The sequence below is a fragment of the Pristiophorus japonicus genome, chromosome 7 (genome assembly GCF_044704955.1).
Source record: "Pristiophorus japonicus isolate sPriJap1 chromosome 7, sPriJap1.hap1, whole genome shotgun sequence".
NCBI classification, from domain to species: Eukaryota; Metazoa; Chordata; class Chondrichthyes; family Pristiophoridae; genus Pristiophorus; species Pristiophorus japonicus.
Genome location: NC_091983.1, coordinates 192,847,408 through 192,867,693, shown reverse-complemented (window position 1 = coordinate 192,867,693; position 20,286 = coordinate 192,847,408). Strand labels below are relative to the sequence as shown.

The window sequence follows — 20,286 nt, the reverse complement described above, 5'->3', positions numbered from 1 at the left end:
TGGTCATAGGAATGTGGGAAGGGAGGACCTTGAGATGATCACTATCACTAGGGAGGTAGTGCTGGACAGACTAATGGGACTGAAGGTAGACAAGTCCCCTGGTCCTGATGAAATGCATCCCAGGGTATTAAAAGAGATGGCGGAAGTTATAGCAGATGCATTTGTTATAATCTACGAAAATTCTCTGGACTCTGGGGAGGTACCAGCGGATTGGAGAGCAGCTAATGTAACACCTCTGTTTAAAAAAGGGGGCAGGCAAAAGGCAGGTAACTATAGGCCGGTTAGTTTAACATCTGTAGTGGGGAAAATGCTTGAAACTATCATTAAGGAAGAAATAGCGGGACATCTGGATAGGAATAGTGCAATCAAGCAGACGCAGCATGGATTCATGAAAGGGAAATCATGTTTAACTAACTTACTGGAATTCTTTGAGGATATAACGAGCATGGTGGATAGAGGTGTACCGATGGATGTGGTGTATTAAGATTTCCAAAAGGCATTCGCTAAGGTGCCACACAAAAGGTTACTGCAGAAGATAAAGGTACGCGGAGTCAGAGGAAATGTATCAGCATGGATAGAGAATTGGCTGGCGAACAGAAAGCAGAGAGTCGGGATAAATGGGTCCTTTTCCGCTTGGAAATCAGTGGTTAGTGGTGTGCCACAGGGATCAATACTGGGACCACAACTGTTTACAATATACATAGATGATCTAGAAGAGGGGACAGAGTGTAGTGCAACAAAATTTGCAGATGACACTAAGATTAGTGGGAAAGCGGGTTGTGTAGAGGACTCAGAGAGGCTGCAAGGAGATTTGGATAGGTTAAGCGAATGGGCTAAGGTTTGGCAGATGGAATACAATGTCGGAAAGTGTGAGGTCATCCACATTGGGAAAAAAAACAGTAAAAGGGAATATTATTTGAATGGGGAGAAATTACAGCATGCTGTGGTGCAGAGGGACCTGGGGGTCCTTGTGCATGAATCCCAAAAGGTTAGTTTGCAGGTGCAGCAGGTAATCAGGAAGGCAAATGGAATGTTGGCCTTCATTGCGAAAGGGATGGAGTACAAAAGCAGGGAGGTGTTGCTGCAACTGTATAAGGTATTGGTAAGGCCGCAACTGGAGTACTGCGTGCAGTTTTGGTCACCTTACTTAAGGAAGGATATACTGGCTTTGGAAGGGGTACAGAGACGATTCACTAGGCTGATTCCAGAAATGAGGGGGTTACCTTATGATGATAGATTGAGTAGACTGGGTCTTTACTCCTTGGAGTTCAGAAGGATGAGGGGTGATCTTATAGAAACATTTAAAATCATGAAAGGGATAGACAAGATAGAGGCAGAGAGGTTGTTTCCATTGGTGGGGGAGACTAGAACTAGGGGGCACAGCCTCAAAATACGGAGGAGCCAATTTAAAACCGAGTTGAGAAAGAATTTCTTCTCCCAGAGGGTTGTGAATCTGTGGAATTCTCTGCCCAAGGAAGCAGTTGAGGCTGGCTCATTGAATGTTTTCAAGTCAAAGATAGATAGATTTTTAAGCAATAAGGGAATTAAGGGTTACGGGGAGAGGGCGGGTAAGTGGAGCTGAGTCCACGACCAGATCAGCCATGATCTTATTGAATGGCGGAGCAGGCTCGAGGGGCTAGATGGCCTACTCCTGTTCCTAATTCTTATGTTCTTATGTTCTTATTCCATTCCATATGAGAACTCCCCGTTTCTGAGAGAAGGACCAAGTGATCATAAAGATGCTTCCGAACCACCTGCATCCCTGGGATCCATGGCCCTTTACACAGGCATACACCTGCAGGCCCAGGACCCGAAGTCTTCGAAGCCCGAGAGCCAGCAGATAGGGGCGGATTTTTTTTTTAAATTGTGTTGGAGGCATCATCTGGAGGTATGCCCCCGACCACAAATTCCGGTCCATTGTGTTTTCCTTAGCCACTGTAGGTGTGATAAAAACTAACTGTTGCATAAGTTCATGGGGTGAGCCAGTGTTTACGTAACATGTCAAGTAATGTGGTCATGATAACAGAATACGACCGCCTAATGTAGGACTTACAGTAGATTCACAATCCATACCAATGATTTGGATGAGGGGACCAAATGTAATATATCCAAGTTTGCTGAGCATATAAAGCTAGGTGGGAATGTAAGTTGTGAGGAGGATGCAAAGAGGTTTCAAGGGGATATAGACAGGCTAAGTGAGTGGGCAAGAACATGGCAAATGGAATATAATGTGAAGAAATGTGAAGTTATCCACTTTGGTAGGAAAAATAGAAAAACAGAGTATGTTTTAAATAGTGAGAGATTGGGAAATGTTGGTGTTCAGAGGAACCTAGGTGTCCTTGTACACGAATCACTCAAAGTTAACATGCAGGTACAGCAAGCAATTAAGAAATCAAATGGTATGTTGGCCTTTATTACAAGAGGATTTGAGTACAAAATACATCTTATTGCAATTATATAGGGCCCTGGTGAGACTGCACCTGGAGTATTGTGTACAGTTTTGGTCTCCTTACCTAAGGAAGGATATGCATGCTATAGGTGCAGACTGATTCCTGGGATGGGAGAATTATCCTATGGAGGAACGATTGAGCAGACTAGGCCTATATTCTTTATAGTTTAGAAGAATGAGGTGATCTCATTGAAACATACAACAATCTTACAGGGCTGGACAGAATAGATGCAGGGTGGATGTTTCCTCTGGCTGGGGAGTCGAGAACCAGGGGTCACAGTCTCCGAATAAGGGGTCGGCCATTTAGGACTGAGATGAGGAGAAATTTCTTCACTCAGAGGGTGAATCTTTGGAATTCTCTACCCCAGAGGGCTGTGGAGGCTCAGTCTTTGAATATATTCAAGACAGAGATTAATAGATTCTTGAATATTGAGGGAATCAAGGGATATGGGGTCAGTGCAAGAAAGTGAAATTGAAATAGATCAGCCATGATCTTTTTAAATGGCGGAGTAGGCTCGAGGGGCCGAATGGCCTACTCTTGCTCCTAATTCTTATATTCTTACAGGATGTACAAGAAATAGGAGCAGGAGTCGGCCATTTGGCCCCTCGAGCCTGCTCTGCCATTTAATAAGATCATGGCTGATCTGATCATGGACTCAGCTCCACTTCCCTGTCCGCTCCCCAAAACCCTTTACTCCCTTATCGTTCAAAAATATGTCTATCTCTGCCTTAAATATATTCAATGATCCAGCCTCCACAGCTCTTTGGGGCAGAGAATTCCACAGATTTACAATCCTCAGAGAAGAAATTTCTCCTCATCTCAGTTTTAAATGGGCGGCCCCTTATTCTGAGACTATGTCCCCTAGTTTTAGTTTCCCCTATGAGTGGAAATATTCTCTCTGCATCCACCTTGTCGAGCCCCCTCATTATCTTATATGTTTCAATAAGATCACCTCTCATTCTTCTGAACTCCAATGAGTATAGACCTAACCTACTCAATCTATCTTCATAAGTCAACCCTCTCATCTCCAGATTCAACCTAGTGAACCTTCTCTGAACAGCCTCCAATGCAATTATATCCTTCTTTAAATACGGAGACCAAAACTGTACACAGTACTCTAGGTGTGGCTTCAACAATCCCCTGTACAGTTGTAGTAGGACTTCTCTGCTTTTATACTCTATTCCCCTTGCAATAAAGGCCAACATTCCATTTGCCTTCCTGATTACTTGCTGTACCTGCATACTAACTTTTTGTGTTTCATGCACAAGGACCCACAGGTCTCTTTGCACTGCAGCACTTTTTCTCCATTTAAATTATAATTTGCTTTTCTTTTTTTTCTGCCAAAGTAGATAACCTCACATTTTCCCACATTATAGTCCATCTGCCAATTTTTTGCTCACTCACTTAGCCTGTCTATATCCCTTTGCAGACTTTTTGTGTCCTCCTCACAATTTGCTTTCCCACCCATCTTTGTATCATCAGCAAACTTGGCTACATTATTCTCGGTCCCTTCATCCAAGTCATTAATATAGATTATAAATAGTTGAAGCCCCAGCACCGATCCCTGCGGCACCCCACTATATGTTAGACGCACTGCTACGTTTATATTTGATGGGGTGAGAAAGGGAATTGTTTAGGCACTATCCACAGTTCACACCTCAAACAAACTAATATCCAGATGTTCAATCATGCTTAGTCTGCAGGAGACAAAGTAATGGAAATAATGATTTCCTTCTGTATTGGGTTGGTGCACTATACTGTTGCTGTAGTAGTTTCAAGTCCAACTTGCTCAGTCAACCCTAATCTATTTAATAAAATAAGTTCATAATGTTAGAATGGAATTAATTGAAAGTGAGCAACACTCAGGAAAAAAAATCCTGAAACATACCTTGATAGAGAAGGTCTGCGATGAGCATTCTCAGCTCAGAGAAAGTACAAACTGGTGCAAAAATATCTTATAAACTAAAATAGCCTAATGTTCAAAGCTTCAGTGCCATCACAAAATACCATTCAGGCAATTATCTAATACGTTTGAAAGAAAAAACAAATTTGAGCACAGGCAATGCATATTGTGGGTATGGAAGCCTGGATTTCCATCTGTATTGTGCCTTGCCAGAGGTCAAGAATGGCCATTTTGGCGAGGTAATGCATGCCCCAATATAAGTTGCCACCATTAAAAATATACTAAAGAGCATCAGCCACAATTAAGTACTTGAAAGGGAGTGATTGTTCTTATTCAGCTGCCAAAATGAACAGCTAGATCTCATAAACAATTGGATAAATAGCATTCCCTAAACCTCACCGCCTCTCTATCCTACTCGCCTCCTTTAAGTAGCTCGTTAAAAGCTACCATTTTGACTAAGCTTTTGGTCACTTGTTCCAATAGCTCTTTGTGGCTCGGTGTCAAATTTTGTCTGATAAACTCCTGTGAAGCGCTTTAGGACGTTAAAAGGAGCTATATAAATGCAAGTTGTTACTGTTGTTAATATGTTTTTAATGGGAGGAATATCAGCCAGGATACCCGGTGAATTCCTTGCTCTTCTTTGAATAGCGCTATGGGATATTTAAGCATCTATTCATTGGCAGAGTGGACCTTGGTTGAACAGCTCACCTGAAGGGAATCACCTCTGACAACCCAGCAATCCTTCACTACTGCAGTGGAGTCAAACTAGTTTCAAGTATTCAAGTCCCACTGCAGGACTTGAGCACGTGAGCTGCTAGCTCAGAGGCAAGAGTGTTAATATATCAGCTAAACTGATACACAACAGAATTTATTTTATAAGTGAGGGAGATTTTGTACTTATGAATCTGGCATCATGTTACTGTTAAATTGTTATGCAAATTAAAGTTTAGCACCAAGCTTACAGCAACTGATATTTCAGAACATTTTAGTCCCAGTACAACTTTTGAACATTTGGTCCTGGCAAAATTCTAGCGGAGTTCTTTCATCCACAAAAGTAGCAGCAAATCAGTACAAACATTTCTGGAAATGGGATAAAACCGCACTGCAGATTTGAAACAGTTGTACCAATGAGCTTGTTTCGTCAGTTGATACAGTATTTTTCTATTAAGCCAATGTTGTCATAATAAACAACTATTTTCTATTTCCAGATTATAAAAGCCGTCGACTTAATTGTCATGGTTGTTTTCTTGTCGTTAAGGTGAAAATAGCCTAATAAATGTTTCGCTGATATTGCAGTTGAGCTAATAAGCTCCTAAAGGCCACCAACTTGAATTTACAAGGGCTGTTTACACTCTAGATAATCAATTCCCTGGCAGCAACTGTTTTAATTTTCCTTTCCCCACACCCCTCTCCTAATGGTGGCAACTTATGCTGGGGCATGCATAATCCCTGTGCACCAGGAGCATTTTATTACCTCGCCAAGTGGCCATTTTTGACATCTAAACCTAGAAAGTAGATATAATATAAAGTCACAATATCAATGTTGTTAAATTTGGGAAGCGTAAAGGTTGTTAAATTTGGGAAGCGGAGTATAATGCAAAGGGGCATTATAGTAACATAGCACCTTTAACATACAAAAATATCTTAAAGCACTTCTCAGAGATGTATGGCAAAAAAAAAGATGACGTAGCAAAATATTAGATATTAGGAGTGGTGACCAAAAACTTCGTCAAAGAGGTGGGTTCAAGGAGGGTCTTAGGACAGTGTTTTGGCTAGTGGCTAATGTATTGGATATGTGGCTAAGTGGGAATCCAGATGTGGCTAATTGCATTTCCAATTACTAAATTGGGCAAATCGCATGGTGTGTGTGGACTTCTTTGTCCACCGGAGTCTTTGATGTTTATATCAAGTGGGATGCAATGGCGTCCACTCTGATAGTCGCCGTGTTCATAGGCGGGGTTAGCCTCCGTCTAGGACTAGGGGGCATAGTCTCAGGGTAAAGAGTCAGTCATTTAAGAGAAGGAATTTATTCACTCAGAGGGTTGTGAATCTTTGGAATTCTCTACCCCAAAGGGTTGTGGATTCTGAGTCACTGAGAGCTGAGATAGATAGATCTTTGGACTCTAGGAGAATCAAGGGATATGGGGATTGGGCAAGAATGTTGAGTTCAGTTCGAAGATCAGCCATGATCTTGTTGAATGGCGGAGCAGGCTCAAGAGGCCGTATGGCCTACTCCTTCTCCTAATTCTTATGTTCTTATTTACTTAAGTTCCTATTAAATGCAGAGTGTGGGAGTCTGCATTAATAGTTGTGGGTGCTTTACTTCCTTGGTTATTGAATGATAGTAGATATTTATTCAGTAAATATACTCACGAGATGTACATTTATCTGAATTATGAGTGTATTGAAGGCATTTTCTACTAATATAAATGGATGTAACTAACACTGTCGCCATAGCCACATCTGCGGCTAGTCAGCAATTTCTATTGGACAATGCCATCTTGGAGGCAGAGAAACATTGAGGGGTTTAGAGAGGAAATTCCAAAGCATGCGATATGCATAAAAGGCCAGAGTTAAAAGAAGAGAGTTTGGGTGTGGTTGCCAGGCTGGAGAGGGTTAGATATACAGAGAGAAGAAGCCATGAAGGGATTTAAACATGAGGATGAAAAATGTAAATCTGAAGCGCGAGGGGAACCTGAAACCAACATAGGACAGCAAGGATGGGTCATCTTGTCTGTGATCAGGAGTGACACTCTGGCTGATTGGTTTCCTCTCTCCAACTCAATGGTACCGAGGTCAATTGCATTGCTCGGGATAAAAAGACTTGGATTTATATAGCGCCTTTCATGACCACCAGACGTCTCAAAGCGCTTTACAGCCAATAAAGTACTTTTGGAGTGTCGGCACTGTTGTAATGTAGGAAACGCGGTAGCCAATCTACGCACAAGCATGCTCCCACAAACAGCAACGTGATAATGACCAGATAATCGTTTTTTTGTTATGTTGATTGAGAGATAAATATTGGCTAGTACACTGGGGATAAACCCTCTGCTCCTCTTCGAAATAGTGCCATGGAATCATTTACGTCCACCTGAGAGAGCAGACGGGGCCTTGGTTTAACGTCTCATCCAAAAGACGGCACCTCCGACAGTGCAGTGCTCATCAACTAACATGTGCATTTGCATAGTGCCCTTAACATAGTAAAAAATGTTCTATGACTCTTGTAAGAGAAAACAGACCAGCAGTCGTAAATTAATTAGATGGGGTGATTGAATGCATGGTCAAAAAAAGATGTTTTGAGGAGGCTTTTAAAAGTGGGGAGAGCAACAAGGCAAAGAGGTATAGGGAGGGATGTCCAGAGGGTAGAGTCCAGATGGCCGATAGCGGCAAAGATCACTGTGAAACTCTAATCATTTTATTATTGATGTAGTTACCACCACCAAATTTCAACAATGTAACTCATTACTAAATTACAGATACAAGTTAGGATAGAAGAAATCTATTTGTGAATTCTTACAGATCTCTCCAAGGTCTGAAAATAAATAAAGGGAAACCAAAGGGTCAAGTAGGCAACTAAGCATATTACATACCACAATCAAATGTCGTACTGCAATGCTTCTTTGCAGCTTCTTAAAGCTGTCTGACCTGCTCACCTTCTGACCCCTGGACTTCTGATATCTCAACTTCTGACCTCACCTTTGAAAAGATATTTTGCTGACCAGGATTGTATCCTTTAAGTACTTCATGAAGCTTCTGTAAACACTGCACAACCCTTCTCTGGTGGTCATCGTGTTTTATGTCTCCTCGTCTGACCAATAATTCGTAGTGCTCCAAAGGCCCTTCAACATTTGGTGCAAAGGCAGAGCCTTTCATCGGAAGTCTTGCCTCAGATGCAGCGCTGTTTGATGCTGGAAGAGCGTAACCTAAAAGAATGCACAAATCAAACTGAGTACTTGAATCTGCTGTGAACAATTGGCTGACTATTCTATACTTTGGATAGTCCAGTTAGTCTCAAGATGACCATAAGTCAAGTTCTTCAAACCAGCCTGCTATTCACAATATCCAGTACAATATAAGTAATTGTCCATTAATACTATCTCATTACAACTCCTGCTGCTGTTTAACCATCCTCTGTATTTTGCTTCTTTTAAAACTTTCAAAGAGCAATTCTGGCCTAAAACAGTACGAGAGAATTCACCATCATTATTGAAATGGTCACGTTGACACACTTTCACGTGCATTATACAGCTCAAATGCTGTCTTAAGTCACCCACCGCCGCCATCCAAGTTTGGATTACATTGTGAATACGTCAACCCGGGGGGGGGGCAGACAGGTCCTCGGTCTAACGTTTCATCTGAAAGACAGCACCTCTGAGAGTGCAGCACTCCTTCAGCATTGCATTGGAATGACAGCCTCGAATTTGTGCCCAAGTCTCTGTAGGGGTTTTGAATCCACAACCTTTGAATCAGAGCTGAGCCATGGCTGACCCTCCCCAACAATGCATCTCAACCCCATCCTCTGAAAAATAAGAACATAAGAAACAAGAGCCGGATAAGGCCATTCATCCCTTCGGGCCTGCTCCGCCATTCAGTAAGATCACGGCTGATCTTCTAATTCAACTCCACTTTCCTGCACTATCCCCATATCCCTTGATTCCATTAATATCCAAATCCAAAATACCCCGTAATGCATCAGCACATTACTTTTCCAGTAAGATTGCCAAGTTATGGTAAACTGGAGGAAGATTGTTCCTGTGGCCCCATACCCATGAACAACTGGATTGAGAGTGCCCAAACGAATTTCTCTGGGCTGGATTGCAAATTTGAGTCCAGACAGCATCTAACCTACAGATGAATGCCTCCGACCCGAAATGATTTTACGAAAATACGCAGTGGTCCCGGAGGAACGTAGAATTCCGATCGGGGGACTCCATTCGCTGAGCAGTATACGGGAAGATGACTTCCCCGTATGTCCGGAAATGCTGGAGTCAAGTGGCCTGGACCACCAATCACAAGGTAGTATTCTCATTGATAAAAATGGGAACTTCGCCTTTTACGAGTTCCCATTACTATCAATGAGAAAACCCTCCTAAAACAAGAAACACCGCATAATAAATAAAAGAAACTCACATATTGAAAATGAATTTAAATTAAATGTTTTAGAAAAATATATATTTTTTGGTAAACATTTGTGTGTGTTACATAGAAACATAGAAAATAGGTGGAGTAGGCCATTCGGCCCTTCGAACCTGCACCGCCATTCAAATGAGATCATGGCTGAACATGCAACTTCAGTACCCCATTCCTGCTATCTCGCCATACCCCTTGATCCTCCTAATAGTAAGGACTACATCTAACTCCTTCTTGAATATATAGAGTGAATTACCCTCAACAACTTTCTGTGGTAGAGAATTCCACAGGTTCACCACTCTCTGGGTGAAGAAGTTTCTTCTCCTCTCAGTCCTAAATGGCTTACCCTTTATCCTTAGGCTGTGACCCCTGGTTCTGGACTTCCCCAACATTGGGAACATTCTTCCTGCATCTACCATGTCTAAACCCGTCAGAATTTTAAAGGTTTCTATGAGATCCCCTCTCATTCATCTGAACTCCAGAGAATACAAGCCCAGTTGATCCAGTCTTTCTTCATGTGTCAGTCCCGTCATCCCGGGAATCAGTCTGGTGAACCTTCGCTGCACTCCCTCAATAGCAAGAATGTCTTTCCTCAAGTTAGGAGACCAAAACTGTACACAATACTCACCAAGGCCCTGTACAACTGTAGCAACACCTCACTGCCCCTGTACTCAAATCCCCTCGCTATGAAGGCCAACATGCCATTTGCTTTCTTAACCACCTGCTGTACCTGCATGTCAACCTTCAATGACTGATGTACTATGACACCCAGGTCTCGTTGCACCTCCCCTTTTCCTAATCTATCACCATTCAGATAATAGTATGTCTCTCTGTTTTTACCACCAAAGTGGATAACCTCACATTTATCCACATTATACTTCATCTGCCATGCGTTTACCCACTCACCTAACCTATCCAAGTCACTCTGCAGCCTCATAGCATCCTCCTTGCAGCTCACACTGCCATCCAACTTAGTGTCACGTGCAAATTTGGAGATACTACATTTAATCCACTTGTCTAAATCATTAATGTACAATGTGAACAGCTGGGGCCCCAGCACAGAACCTTGCCGTACCCCACTAGTCACTGCCTGCCATTCTGAAAAGTACCCATTAACTCCTACTCTTTGCTTCCTGTCTGACAACCAGTTCTCAATCCACGTCAGCACACTATCCCCAATCCCATGTGCTTTAACTTTGCACATTAATCTCTTGTGTGGGACCTTGTCGAAAGCATTCTGAAAGTCCAAATACACCACATCAACTGGTTCTCTCTTGTCCACTCTACTGGAAACATCCTCAAAAAATTCCAGAAGATTTGTCAAGCATGATTTCCCTTTCACAAATCCATGCTGAATCGGACCTATCATGTCACCTCTTTCGAAATGCGCTGCTATGACATCCTTAATAATTGGTTCCATCATTTTACCCAATACTGATGTCATGCTGACCGGTCTATAATTCCCTGTTTTCTCGCTCCCTCCTTTTTTAAAAAGTGGGGTTACATTGGCTACCCTCCACTCCATAGGAACTGATCCAGAGTCTATGGAATGTTGGAAAATGACTGTCAATGCATCCGCTATTTCCAAGGCCACCTCCTTAAGTACTCTGGGATGCAGACCATCAGGCCCTGGGGATTTATCGACCCTCAGTCCCATCAATTTCTGGGGTTAAACAGGGTTAACAGGGTTAAAAATAAACTTACCTTAATGAACAGGGTCTTTAATATAAAAATGAATTATTACATTTTTATATGTTTTAAAAGTGTTATGCTGGTAAAAGTAGCCTATATGCCTGCTTTTATCATGCGTAAAAGTTTGAAGGACATTAGCTGGGCATGAGTTGGGCGAATAGCCCAATCTCTGCAGCGCGGATGTCCTTCTCCCAGGGATGCATAGGTTCTGTCCGAAGAAATCTTGACAGATCGTAAAAGCCGGTTCTCGGTGCATGCGCATCTACCCCCGAGAACCGGCTTTTACGATCTGTCAAAATGTTTTTTGCACGCAGGAAGGACATTTGCGGGTGGAGATTTGGGCTATTTGTCCAACTCTTACCCAGCGAAAATCTTTCACACTCTTATGCCTGGTAAGAGCAAGCATATAACCTACTTTTATCAGCATAAGAGTTTTAAATTAAATGTTATTACTTATTTGTATATTAAAACCCCTGTCTATGAAGGCAAGTTTATTTTTAACACTATTAAAAAAAAAATTAATTTCAAAAAAATACATTTTTCTCTAAAACATTTAATTTAATGCAATTTCTATGAATTAAAAGGTGAAGTGTTTTTTTTTAATTTATGTTTGTGTTCTATTTGATTTTAGGAGTGTTCTCATTGCTCGGAGCTCCCATTACTTACTATGAATGAGAATATTACATTGTGATTGGTGGTCCAGGTCCACGTGATTCACCTCCGGGACCACCAGGTACTTGCGTTAAAAAAAATTTCAGTTGGAGGCGTTCACCCGCAGGAAGTGTCCAACTGCAATTTTCCCCCCATTACTTCAAGCCCGGTCATGCCAGTGGGACCAGAGGACATAAAATTTAAATTAACCAGAAGTAAACATAAAAAAAACAGTCTAATCTTAACTCAAATTATCTCATCATTTGAATTTTTCCAAACACAATTCCCACATTGCTGTGTTGTCTGTAATGTTTAATCCAAATCATTGGATAATTTTAATTTTTTTTTAGCGTTGAAAATGACTCTTGAGTAGAGTTTATATCAGATAAGTACTTAGAACAATCCAGCAGGTAAACTGCTGGTGTTAAATACTTTGGCGGGAATTGAAAAAGCAGTTCTATGCTAGGCTGGGTGAGTTGGAGTACTGGAAGGATGAGCTACAATGGGCTGAATGGCATTTTCTGATCTTATCTGGCAGTATAGCAATTTGCTGTCCAAATTGTTGAACTCTGATGCAATTTTAAGTCTGAACTACTTACAATATGTACTGCACAATTTGTCTGAAACTACTATAGTCTGGAAAAAATTGTTAATCAAAATCCATTAACTGCTAATCAATTTTCAAGTAGCTGCAGCAGTACCATTAATCAAGTCAAAAAATTATTTCGAGCCTATAGCCCCATGAATAGATTAGCATCTGAATAGCCTTGACCTTTTGAGTTAATCCTTTAATCCCTTCTCACCTATTTTGAAACATTTCTACAGCGCCATTTCTTTATCTTATTCGCTTAAAGTACATCTGCCTAGCTTCATATTTACTTTTTGCATATTTTTTTCTTGTTTCTCCTCATTTGTTTTTAGAAGTCTCCGAATATAACATGCCTTCCACTGCCAATTCCTTCAAGGAAATATTCAAAGAGGCTCCTTTCAAGGGCCCCTTTGTAAGTAACAAGGAGTGGTGTGAAGGACTGCCTTATCTGGATGGACTGCCTTATCTGGATGGGCCTACAAAACAAATGTCAGAACTATATAGACTCCCAATACTTGGTAAAGAAAGAATCACACCGCTCAGCACCCTTCTTCCACCACCCAGAGCATTTGTTACAAACTTGTCTGCTATTTTGAATCAAATTGTACCATGCCCAACTTTAAGATCAGAATTAAATTGAGAAGAGGCTGTCAAGAACTTGTGATTATCGTTTCACCATCGTAACTTGTTGAACTAGCCACAAGTTTTCATGTGTGAGCTATCTGCAAGAGCGATACAGATAGACAGGCAGACAGAGACAGGCAGACAGAGACCGGCAGACAGGAAATAACCGGAAGATGAAAAGAAAGACTTTAATTTATATAGCGCCTTTCACAACCACCAGACGTCTCAAACGCTTTACAGCCAATGAAGTGAAGAGAAATTTTGCAGAACGTACTAGTTCATCACTTGGCCTTTTTAAACAAATGGTAAAAGTCCTAAAAGCCAGGACAAAGAGATAGAGAGGCAGAGCTCAGCCATTAGGTTGCCCATTCATTTCAAAAAGCATAGTGGTAAAACTAACAAATTCAGGATTCATAAGATGATATCTCTTGGAGGAGACAAGAGCTTGCAACTATTAATATCCATTTTGTTCTGTAAAAACACACTGCTGGCATTTCAAGAGTTCTCTCTTCAAGAGGTAATTATGCTCAAGAGCCACTATTACCTTAATACATATGATCCTGCTCAAGAATGAAAGTGATGAAGAAAAGCATCAACCACATTCCTTTCTTGTAAAAATTGACATCCAAATTTGAAAGAAACTATCTATATCGCTGGGTGAAATAATACTAGAAGCTGTTAAAGAGTGCCACTTGAAAGCTTGCCCCATGGCAGGTAAATGTGTGCTTTGGTATTTACAGAGTACAAGGCCTCAGATTTGATCCTAGGACATGTGGACCTCAGGCCAGGATCATATTGGGGCTGTAGTAATTGTCCTCGGTATTGTTGGGTTGAAGAGGGGAGGGAGGCGGAAATCAGCTAGGATTGTCTCTCTAAATGGCTATCCTGTTACCCCTGCTTGAAAGCAAGCCTGTGTGCATAACAGACGAGGACAGGATCAAGTTTGGAGAATGGCTACTTGATAAAAAAATACCTGTGGAACTGTACACTACCTACAGGAGCGAAGGAGGGAAGCCAACTTGTAAATGATCTGCACACAGCACCATTGTTTACAAATGATTGTCCACATATGCCCTCCCTCAATCTATCTGCAACAAGCTTTTTTCAGCGTCAGTATAAATATTAATGGCAAGAGACCATGAGCCTCTGAATACTGTGGAACGGATAGATATATCCAAAGGAATGCATTGCCATTCTACTGATATTACTTCACATGGATCAAGAACCCACCATGTAAAAGTGGGCCCAAAAATTTCACCAACTGAAAACGTACTCTATGCTATCAATGGCTTTTCTGGGCCTGTCACAATTTTGCGATAGATATCCTTTCAGGTCAGGGTCACACCTGTAAGCAAATTTCATCACCCCTACGATCTGAAGCGCACCTGTTTTGCTCAATCCTAGTTAAATGATAGTGACACAGGCATCATAATAGTGAACCCTTTCCCGTATACCGGCTACCAAAATATTTTTCCTTGTAGAAACATAGAAAATAGCAGTAGTAGGCCATTCGGCCCTTCGATTCTGCACCACCAGTCAATATGATCATGGCTGATCCTCTGTCTCAACACCATATTCCTGCTTTTTCCCCATACCCCTTGATGCCTTTTGTTTTTAGAAATCTATCGATCTCCCTTTTAAATATATTCAGTGACTTGACCTCCATAGCCTTCTGTGGTAGAGAATTCCACAGGTTCACCACCCTGAGTGAAAAAATTTCTCCTCATCTCGGTTCTAAATTTCCTACTCCGTATCCTGAGACTGTGACCCCTTGTTCTAGACTTCCCAGCCAGGGAAACATCCTCCCCACATCCAGTCTATCCAACCCAGTCAGAATTTTATACGTTTCAATGAGATCCCCTCTCATTCTTCTAAACTCTAGTGAATACAGGCCTAGTCGACCCAATCTCTCCTCATACAACAGTCCTGCACTCCTTCTATGGCAAGTATATCCTTTCTTAGGTAAGGAGACCAAAACTGCACACAATACTCCAGGTGCGGTCTCACCAAGGCCCTGTATAACTGTAGTAAGACATCCTTGCTCCTGTACTCAAATCCTCTTGCAATGAAGGCCAACATACCATTTGCCTTCCTAACTACTTGCTGCACCTGTATGTTTGCTTTCAATGATGGGTGTCCTTGTACACCAAGGTCCCTCTATACATCGACATTTCCAAGCCATCACCATTTAAATAATACTTTGTCCTTATGTTTTCCCTATTGCCAATGGAAATTCTAGCCCTCTTTTCTACTTCTTGGTGGGAGCAGTGAAAATCTTAAAACAACTGTACTGGGATGCCAATGGGCAGTCACAGTTTTTTCATAACTCACTGCATGCGTCAGCAGTTCTAATTCAGCAAGCAATGGTTAAACCCTGCATTTGAAACTCCACATACAAAGAGCAGAGTTCCAGATAATGACTGACTAATAAAGAAAATTGTAGTTAGCTGAAAAAAAAAATCAAATAAACAAAGCGGTCGTAACATTTTAACTGTGTTCAATTACAACTTAGCAATTTTAAAAAGCACCACACTGAAGTTGATCTATAGAAAATGCCGTTGCATCAATCCAAATGTTGCCTGTTTGCACAAATAAAAAGGCTGCCATACAAGAGCGGGGGGACAGATACACTTCCCCAAAAAGATGGAAGGGAAAATAAAAATAAAGATCAGTTCTCTCACACTGCGTAACAATCAGCCCAAGAGCAGCAATTCCAGAACCTAGGAAGGTGCTAACTGAGTTCAGGATGGGGTGCATGATTGATTAAGCTTCAAAGAGAGGAGGGGAAGAAAGCATAATGTAGTTGTGGGGAATGCAGCTTTAAATGCAGTTTAGATTCAAACATGAATTCTTTTTTTAAATACCTTTGTGCAGCAGCACATCCCATTACTTGTTTCAGGCACAGTGCACTCCAGTAGTTAATTGTAAAAGTGTATGTGCACAAACATGTAGTCTCTAAGAAAAGGAAAATGACATTCTTTGCAAAATTCCAACCAGGTCAATGACTGAACTATCATAACACTAAGACACTCCTCAAATAGACTGCAGGTTCTCTGAAAATGAATTAGAAAGTTCCAGAGGTTTCTAGCTGTAAAGCTTCCATTGTATCGAAAGGTCTGTACCAATTGCTTTGGGAGGATTTTTAATTGACTGTCTTGAGACATAGGTTACTAAAAAAATACAATGAGGAAGTACAAAAAAAGAAAGAACTTAAATTTATATAGGGCCTTATCAGAGCCTCAGGACATCTCAAAGTGCTTTAGAAGCAGTTAATTACTTTTGAAATGCAGCCAATTTGCTCACAGCATAATCCTGCAAAATGGCAAATGAATGAATAATTAAATGAATAATCAGATCTTTCTGTTTTTGATGATGTTGATTGAGGGAGGAAATTAGCCAGGGCACACTAAGAACAAATAGTACCACTGACTCTTGTACGTTCACCTCGGCAGAAAGACAGCAAGCTTGGTTTAACATCTCAACTGAAAGATGGCCTCTCGGACAACGCGTCCTTCAATACATCACTGAAGTGTCAACCTTGATTATGTGCTCAAGTCCGTCGCGAAGCTTGAACCCAAGGCCTTCTGACTGAGGGATGAGTGTGGGCCCAACTCGCTCAAGCTAGCTCTCATACATCTCTTACAAACAAAAATGGAAAAGGCAATTTGAACAAATGGATACACAACATAAAATAATGGATAACCAATAAATACCAGATTTATAGGCCAACTAAATCTCACCTCTTGTTGCTCAATTACAATGGTATAATTCTGGACTGACCATTATGAGAGAGGCTCCAAACCTGCTGGAAGACTAATTATAGTTTTGCAGAGCTGCCACGAGGAACCAGACATGGTAGAGATTACTGAGATGTGGCTACAGAAAAATCAGGACTGGGAATTAAATATTGCAGGGTATAACATATTTAGAAAAGATTTAGGGGGGGGAAGGGGAGATGGACTAGCTGTACATATCAGGGATAACATAATGGCAGTGGAAAAAAGTGGCGCATCTATCAGCAAGACAAAAATAGAATCCATATGGATAGAGATAAAAGATAATAAATCAATCACACTAATAGGCATAGTCTATAGACCACCTAATAGTGGAAGGGAGGTGGAGGAAGAAATGTACAGACAAATTAGGGAAATTAGTTTTTTTTTAAACCCAGAATAATCATGGGGGAATTTCAACTACTCCGATATTAATTGGACAGAAAAGATAAGTAAAGGGGATAAGGGAATGGAGTTCCTACAGTGTGTACAGGACTCCTTTCTAACCCAATATGTAAAAAGCCCAACAAGGGAGGATTTGCTATTGGATCGAGTAAAGGAGAATGAACCAGAGCAGATAAATCAAAGAGCAAGTTATTATTTAAATGGAGAAAGATTGCAAAGTGCTGCAGTACAGCGGGACCTGGGGGTACTTGTGCATGACACACAAAAGGATAGTATGCAGGTACAGCAAGTGATCAGGAAGGCCAGTGGTATCTTGGCCTTTATTGCAAAGGGGATGGAGTATAAAAGCAGGGAAGTCTTGCTACAGCTATACAGGGTATTGGTGAGGCCACGCCTGGAATACTGCGTGCAGTTTTGGCTTCCGTATTTATGAATGGATATACTTGCTTTGGAGGCAGTTCAGAGAAGGTTCACTAGGTTGATTCCGGGGATGAGGGGGTTGACTTATGAGGAAAGGTTGAGTAGATTGGGCCTCTACTCATTAGAATTCAGAAGAATGAGAGGTGATCTTATCAAAACGTATAAGATTATGAGGGGATTTGACAAGGTGGATGCAGAGAGGATGTTTCCACTGATTGGGGAGACTAGAACTAGAGGGCATGATCTTAGAATAAGGGGCCGCCCATTTAAAACAGAGATAAGGAGGAATTTCTTCTCTAAGAGGGTTGTATATCTGTGGAATTCGCTGCCTCAGAGAACTATAGAAGCTGGGACATTGAATAAATTTAACACAGAAATAGACAGTTTCTTAAATGATAAGGGGTAATGGGGAGCGGGCAGGGAAGTGGAGCTGAGTCCATGATCAGACCAGCCATTATCTTATTAAATGGCAGAGCAGGCTCGAGGGGCCGTATGGCCGACTCCTGCTCCTATTTCTTATGTTCTTATGTTCTTATGTTCTTATAAGAGAAGTAAAAGTAGGGGAACATCTAGACAATAGTGACCATAACATAAAACGCTTTAAGATGATAATTGAGAAGGACACAAGTATGGCGAAAACCAGGTTAATAGATTGGAGAAAAGCTGATTTTGAGGGGCTGAGAATAGAACTTGGGAAAATAAAATGGGCAACAATATTGGCAAACAACGATGTAGAACCGCAATGGGAAACAACAAGAATTTGTATTTATATAGCACCTTTAACATAGTGAAACGTCCCAAGGCGCTTCACAGGAGTATTATGCAATAAGAATTTGAATAAAACATTTAAATCAGTGTTCAACAGAGTGCAAGAACAATATATTCCGCTAAATGGAAAGAACAAGCTAAACACCAATGAAACTTCATGGATTAATAAAGCCGCAAGGGAACAATTAAGGTTAATGAAAGAGGCATACATTAAGCACATTGACAGCAGGGGAGTGCATGATAAAGCAGAATATGAAAAGATTAGGAGAGAAGTCATAAAAACAATTAGGAAAGCTGATAGAGAATTCAAACAGGCTGCATTTAGACAGGTTGAGAAAACACAGACTCCCAGGTCTACGTACGACTGAGCACATTGCATTAAGTCATCAATCAACTTGACATTTTAGGACCTTTGCGTAGCGAGCCAATTAAAGGTTAAAAGACTATCAAATGAGCCAATAAGGTCAAAGAAGGTGAGTTCTTTTCTGTAAATTGCACCAGGTAGCAGTACAGCCATTTTGACCATGTGGTCTCAGAAGGACAAAGGCTTAAAGCCAGAAGCTTGTTGCTGCTGCCAAAATAAAGTTACATTAAAACTACAACCGGAGTTCGTATTTCATTGAAAATTAAGAGATCTAACAATTTTGGCGTCACGAACAGGATCGCTGAGGGATGAAACTGAATTTTGGACATCGGACCTACAAACTGAGGTAAGGACTCCTCTTTATAAAAGTCCTCGGTCAAAAGTCTAAATTCGCCTCTCCTTCTACGCGATTCCGAAAGCCTCCGGTTTGCGAACCCTCCAGTTGGTAGTCGGCTCGAGGTCCCATAGACGTCTAACTTCGGCGGTGTGTTAGTTAATTAATCACCGACCTACTGATCGGCTAGAAAGCCTACGACTCGAGACCCCAGTAAAGAAATCAGTATTATGGCAGCAGGAGATAAGAGCAAAGAATTGCCTACAACTGTTAAAGGTGGGCAGGCACCACCTGAGGTTTCGATAGATAAAATCCTCGAACAGTTGAAAGAATACATAGAGCAACAATTCAACTTATCTAAAACCTGTATTAAGATCGAACAAAAGTACGGAACCTCCAAAGGACAATGGTCCTTGGATGAGATTAAAAGGATCTGGGGAAAAACGACCCGTATGAAAAATAAAGAGCGAATTAGATGGTCCCTAGCCATTATGGGAAAGATCCGAAAGCGGAATGAAATTATAATGCGTTCCCAACATGATCGAGAACTGACCAGTACAAAGGACCAATTGCAAGCTGTTTGTGAACAGCTCTGACAGAAAAAACTTGAACTTGAAAAGTCGGAAGCGGAAGTTAAAGATCTTAAAGGTGAAATTAAAGAATGGAAAAAATCATTAGGTCAAGAGACAGTACTAGGAAAAGGAAAATGTATCAGTCAATTCCCAGGGTACCCATGTTTGGATAAATTAAAAGCGCAAACCCGAAGACACGACTGAGGAATAGATACGGATTCTGAATCCTCTGACGATGCAGGGTAGGAGGATGAAGAATTAGGGGTGCGCTTTGCCCCGTTTAAAAAAAGACGAGTTGTAGTCAAATCAGAAGAGACTGCGGATGAGGGCGGAACCAAAAAAACGAAGAAAAGGCTGTATGAAAAATACTTATTTCATGATCTGGCAGACCCAGAGAAAATTGATAAATAGTCCAAGGAGTTGCCCAATCCAAAGAAAGGGGGAGTAAAAATGTGGGACCAATTGGACCGCTTAAGAAATATATATCAACTTCATCCCTGGGACGGAGTGCAAATTTTGACCATAATGGTGCCAAAATCACAGGGAAGAAAATTGCACGACAAGGTAGAAGAAGCTTTGGGGCAGGATGAGCAAGAATTAAACGCAGGGTG

The 20,286-nt window shown here is 41.3% G+C and overlaps 1 protein-coding gene across 3 annotated transcripts in view; it reads right to left on the bottom strand.

Moving 5' to 3' along the window:
* The window catches only part of afg1lb (AFG1 like ATPase b), a 206,567-nt gene that overhangs the window by 147,944 nt on the left and 38,337 nt on the right, over positions 1-20,286 (bottom strand). For all 3 annotated transcript variants that reach the window (XM_070885646.1, XM_070885647.1, XM_070885645.1), the window contains exon 2: positions 8,050-8,276. In XM_070885646.1, coding sequence (XP_070741747.1) covers positions 8,050-8,276 — 227 coding nt within the window. The remainder of the gene's footprint in view (positions 1-8,049; positions 8,277-20,286) is intronic.